The sequence below is a fragment of the Lottia gigantea genome (assembly GCF_000327385.1).
Source record: "Lottia gigantea unplaced genomic scaffold LOTGIsca_11, whole genome shotgun sequence".
Taxonomy (NCBI): Eukaryota; Metazoa; Mollusca; class Gastropoda; family Lottiidae; genus Lottia; species Lottia gigantea.
The window spans coordinates 3,071,490-3,077,824 of record NW_008707001.1 but is presented as its reverse complement, the minus strand read 5'-3'; the positions used below and the strand labels follow the sequence as shown (position 1 = coordinate 3,077,824).

General features: G+C 35.7%; 1 protein-coding gene across 1 annotated transcript; it reads right to left on the bottom strand.

The window, feature by feature from the left end:
- Nucleotides 1-4,110: 4,110 nt before the first annotated feature.
- Nucleotides 4,111-5,110, bottom strand: LOTGIDRAFT_109796 (hypothetical protein; the record flags this gene model as incomplete). The annotated part of the gene is made up of 2 exons (XM_009047207.1): nt 4,111-4,284; nt 4,832-5,110. Coding segments are annotated over 2 exons (453 nt in total), but the record flags the coding sequence as incomplete, so codon positions are not given.
- Nucleotides 5,111-6,335: the final 1,225 nt, after the last annotated feature.

The following is a 6,335-nucleotide window of genomic DNA, read 5'->3' as shown; positions in this document are numbered from 1 at the left end:
TTTTTTTCTATGAAGCTTTTATTAAATCTTCCACTTTCTCTAATCGGTGTGGTGCTATGGACACTGCAAGCTGTGAAGTCGTTTGCAAAAGGTGATACTATGACGTCATAATGGAAATGGATATATAGCAACTTTCCTTCCGACGACGTTTAAATCCACCTGCCGCTAATTATTGAAACTATTTGAGGGCATTAATTATCAACACATTTCGAAATATACAAACAATGTATCACATATTAACGGTATAACGGATTCCAATGGATGTCGTAAACTCCATGGTAATACAGGCTAAATTTGTTCAGGCTCATAATGCAGGTCATATCATTGACTGCACGTGTGTAGAAATATGTCAAAGGAAACAATGTGATAGTCATAACCGTTTATATAAGCCTGACAAAAGTTCCACGAACCCTTGAAAATACCAGGATTTTTGTGTTCGAAATTTTTCGTCCACTGTCCAAAAACTTTGAGCTATTTAATGCTCTGAACCTTTTATTGTTTACATAATATATGCATTCTAGCCCTAAAAATCACAATTGTTTCGGCTTGTGACTCAAAAATTTGGCCTCTACTACCGTAGACGTGATATCGATTGGAATATCGACATCAGAAAATCACGTCCTAGGAATGGGTAATAAGGACAGATTTGTCGATCTAATACATTGCCAATACGTGCCCATCTGTAAGCGTTTTACAAAAGTAGTATAATGACGCAATAAATATATGCAATTTTCACAGGAAGTTGAATAAAATTATTACAAGAGAATACAGATGTCAATAAGCCAAAACAGTACAGTGTGAAATGTCAACAAGAACGTGTTTTATGCATTAAATACTAAATAACTTACTATTCTGCAATCGTAATTAGAATAGAGACCATCTACCAACTAGTCCGAAACATCTGCCTCTATGTCAGCCTCTGATAGCTATTGGGAAAATACCTGCTAGAAGTAGAGCCAGTAAAACTATACAGCCCTGTTTTATGGAGATTGTCAAAATAGCTATCATAGGCTGGAGTAGAGACAGATGTTTCGGACTATCTACCTACTTGACTTTGATAGGGTTTGGTGGTTATTCAGATTATTTATAAATGTTTATTTCCAAGTTGATATTAAAATATGAATGTATAAATATTATGACATGGTGGTGTGTATTAAAACTCATACTCGAGGAAATCTAGGAAAATCCATGTTCCTTTAAGAACCGTGCGATGATTATTCACATCTAGCTGATTATTATCATTGTACCGTTACATAATTCCTTATAAAAACATGCTTCAAACTAGGAATTTTACTCACCATTTCTATATTCATATTTTCTATATATCACAGAGAATCTTAAATTGACAAGTCGTCATTTGAAAATTCAAACGCAGACAATGGACACACATGGACATGAAGGCTCAAATTTCGACGGTGAGCAGCGAACACTATGACTAATTTGCTCAGCTAAAAAAAAAATCCAGTTTCTAAGACTAAAGCATGATTGGTCAAGTCAAAAAATGTCCTACCTGAACCTTTAAAACTGGTCTACGGACCTGGTTTGTTCAAAACTTATGTCTAAAGCGGCCAAATCAGGCTTAATTTAATGTGAACCAAATTATGGCTGTATATTTAATGATTTATAAATAAAATAAACACTTTTTTTTAAAGTTTTCAGGGCGTTTTACTATTTCTTATTTAAATATCAAACTTTAAAATTACTTCCTGATATTTATTATTTTTAAACATGTCTTTATAGACCCTCAACATCTGGTTAGCATTGTACATTATCAACAGAAGCCTTTTCAATCCTTTACATTCTCTCTGTGGTGATAAACATATGAAGGGCAGCTGGTAATGCATTTTTGATAATATGACTTTTAAAGGGATATAGCCGTCTAAATATTTGATTTGTCAGCTGATGCATCTCCATAGGCCCCTGGCAGATATATCTTATGAAGAGATAAGACGTCAATATTATCCATTGATAGAGTTGAATCAGAGAAAATACCACGTTGAGTTCGCCTACAATTAATGTTAAGATATATTGTTTCTTATTTCCTTGCTATCCGTATCACTTCTGAGAATGAAGCTCTAACATCGGTATCTTTTATGGATTAAAAATAAAGTTAACTTGAAACTAGAGTGCAATTGACGTAGCCAACCTTAATAAATTACAGCCACCTTTTAAAAATTTTTGTCCAAGTGTTACGGTTAGCTAAACGTAGCCCTTATCAGCATTCATTTTTGTTTATCGGGCTTTTTCAACTCGGTAAAAACTCGTCCTCGATCATTATCCTATACAAAACTTTGAAAAAAAAATTGAATTCTTACAGCTGTTTAACAGAATTGCTCGACTGTATCACTTGAATGCATAATCTGTACAGGAAAAACGAAATACAGTCTGATTGATAGATATACCAGTCTGTTCAATATAAAACTAATTTTATGTTTATATTGATCACTTAATTGGTACTTAATAATTAGGTTATTATCTCCCTTTGATTAATGTACATCACGACCAGAGATAAACATAGCCTACTTATCGTTTGAAACTGTATACTCCTTTCCTCGCCATTACAACAAGGGTATTCCATTTCAAATTGAAAACATTAGTTTTTGGAATAAAACAAACATAAATCAAAATCAGCTGACCGGTGAGAAATACCAAAACGTATTATCAACTCACTTATGAACTTTCCAAGAGTATGCGGATATGCCCTTCTTTAGTTTTAAGAGACATAGTTTTCAAGATTGTCTTACATGAAATTGGATAAACTGGGGGCCTCAGACTAACTTTTGAAATAGAGACCTATACGTTCCACTTATCCATTCATTTTGAATATTTGATTTAATTTCGTTGCCTTGGACTGGTAGCGCAAATGGACACATTGCCGAAAAAATAATTTGTTAATCCAGTGCAAGATCTCTGCATTTTAACCCTTGCACAAATTTATTCCCATATGTCTACTAGTTCTTTGAGACGCTCGTTTTTTGTCGATGGTTAATTTTTAAGTGGATTATACCCCAGGGTAAAAGAAACAGACAAGATAGTTTATATCTGGTACTTCTGGTAATAGTCCGAAACTTTCTGATCCTGGTAGCTGATAATGTCAGTGAGCTTACACTATATGTAGACGAGGAAATTGACCATTTTCAAATGTCAAGCTAACATGAAATGTTTCTTATACCTTGACTGCACAAGCCACCTTTCTTGTATTTTTGAAGATTGTAAGTGCAGCGTTTTGATTAGATTGTACGTAAGTGAATACAGCCAATCAGAGCCTCAAGAGAAAGTCTGTAAAAATAAGCCATAATATTAACAGTCTGTCAGGCTTTGTTTGGCTGTATTAGCTGGCGTACAAGGGATGCTATTGTAATCAAGGTACCTGTAGATAGGTTCTGGGTATCTCGGACTAATCTGGTAATAGAAATCAGAAGAATGTTCCCAAGCTTTTTCTCTTCAAGACCAAGAAATGTCAAGATTTATAAGCTGTCGGGTCTGGGAATAGTCTGATAACAATTTATTGGTACGAATTACAGTTACTTACTTTAATCTGTTAATGCTGCTAGAATACAAATGATGGAACCATCAGTCTAAGGCAGAGATTTCTGTTGAATGACATAGAACTCTATTAAAAGTCTGAATCGACCAGTGGCGGAGCCAAAGCGGCGGCAGAAGGGTCACTCGTCTATATTTAACTGTACCAGATACTACAGGTATTAGGATATTGTTTACAATCTGTACAAATAGGTTATTCTTATCATTTGCCTAGTGAAATGCACACGTCAAGTTTAATCTGTAATAGTAAGATAGTGTAACAGTTTGATAGCTTACACCACTTATCTGCATGCTGAAATAAATAAATCAAAAGTAAAATTGATAGATAACATTAACCAGTGCAATGTCATCATTATTATAAGTGAAAGCTGCAGGTAGATAACGTTAACCAGTAAGATGTAATCAATGAATAAGTATTTATACAGGTGATGTAAGGCCTAGGGTCTGCAGATTTTATTACTTATATTGTTTATAATGCACTTTACATCAAAGGTGGGTATGTACCACAAACCAACAAACTCCTTTATACTGTTCACAATATAAAATTATGCTTCAAAGAAGGGTGTGTTAGTTATACAAATTTTTACTGCATATTATCACATCATAACATTGACCTGTGACCTGTACATCGAAGAGAAGACAATTTCCAGCACAGAATTGGGACGTTTTCGGTTGAAGTGTATGGGGGGGGGGGGGGGGGGGGGGGGGGGGTGTGTTTATATTAGATGTAAGCTTATAATACTTCTATTCACAGGCAAATAATCGGTGGAATTCAATAAACCGACGAACGCATGAGCACAGTAGTCTGTGATGAATATTCTTGACACTGCTAAACTATTCTTAAGCTAAGATGAGAGTCGCCAAGATTCGGACTACATCTAAACGAAATTTTAATGACGTGATGTGAACTGGCCTGTATTGTTAAAACCCGATCACTATCCATTACACAGTTTATATACTTAACGTGATTTCTGTATTTTTGGAGAAAAGATGAAAAATGATAAGTGTACAGAAGGACAATGATCTCACTGTATATTTTTCTTACAAACTCTCAACGTGAAATGTAAACATTCAGAACTAAACTGTCTAGCAAATCATATTACAAAATATTATGGAAATTTCAATTAGTTTTAATGTATATATAACCCCATGAAGATATGTTATGACCTTTTATAAGTGTTTGGAAGAAGTGGACGTGAGGGTAGGGATAACGGGTTGTAGCTTGTCTCGACAGTATCCTCCTTGCTCTGGGGAGGGGGTGAGGGGTTGTAGCTTGTCTCGACAGCACCCTCCTTGCTCTGGGGAGGGGGTGAGGGGTTGTAGCTTCTCTATAGTATGTTCCTTGCTCTGGGGAGGGGGTGAGGGGTTGTAGCTTGTCTCGACAGTATCCTCCTTGCTCTGGGGAGGGGGTGAGGGGTTGTAGCTTGTCTCGACAGCATCCTCCTTGCTCTGGGGAGGGGGTGAGGGGTTGTAGCTTCTCTATAGTATGCTCCTTGCTCTGGGGAGGGGGTGAGGGGTTGTAGCTTGTCTCGACAGCATCCTCCTTGCTCTGGGGAGGGGGTGAGGGGTTGAAGCTTCTCGATGATATGCTCCCGGCGACCTTGAGATAGCTGTCGGTTAATTGATGATATTTACTACAAAGATTTTTGTTAGTTTGAATAGAATCTGCAATTTCCAGTCATTTTTGATAATCCGAGAAAGATCAATTACAAGAGGTTTGGAAAAGGGTCAGTTGTTATCCTCGTAAAACAATTGTTATTATTTTATTGTACATACTATATTACGTTATAATTCATTGCCCTCTACAGCGTCATACGAAAACAAAATATCTGAAGAAGCTTGGTACATTTTAAGCTATTCCACTACCATAACCCGACGTTAGAGGGGAATATTGTCGTATATTGTTGTGAACCCCTTACATTGATATAGCTGGGATGATCACTGTGGACTGAGAAAAACTTAAACTTTTGGCTACGTGCATTTAACTGTAAACATTGCTATCAGTGACACTCCACTGCAGTTAAAAATGAAAATAGAGATTAACGAGTGGTACATTTCATCTTATTTACTTGAATTTCAGAAATATTACCGTGTTATCAGTTAATTTAGTTTAAATGATAACAAGTCTGGATATATACAGACAGATATGTTCTATTGTTATCACTATAAATAGGTTCTTGTTTCTAGTTCAAGTGATAACAATAGCAGGTTATTAAAGTGGTTGATTCTCTTAAGTCTCTGCATGTCATATGACATAATACAAGCCTACTTGAACAGGCCTTATGACGTCTTGTAGGTAATAATCAACTACGCCTCATTCAATTAATGAATCCTAGCCTTATAGAAAATATGGGAAACGACTGTTTCGTTGCAAAGATCGTAGGCCTACTGTTATTATAGTATTTTATGCGCGTACTGCTATCTTATGAATTTGAGAACATAACTTTCAGAAAGTTCATGCTTCAGGTGAGAATCGGGTGTTTTCTTCTAGAAAAACTACCTATCCACTGATTCTCGCATCTGTGATGAAAACTCCTGAAGAGAATAATACCCGCTAAAATTTGGGGTTTTATTTTACAGAGGCTGAAGATCATTCATGCTTTTTTAAAGCTTTTCGTTCACTGTGCGTTGTTTCAGCTGAATCCAGTTTATAATATTGCTTTTAACATAAGTTGTTCTCCTTGCTATTGACCTGTTGTGTACTGTTTTTTTCATTTTTATATTCAGAAGATTAACCCTATAAATTGATTAATAATGTTGATCAAGTAGGCTTAGATATTAAATAAATAAGA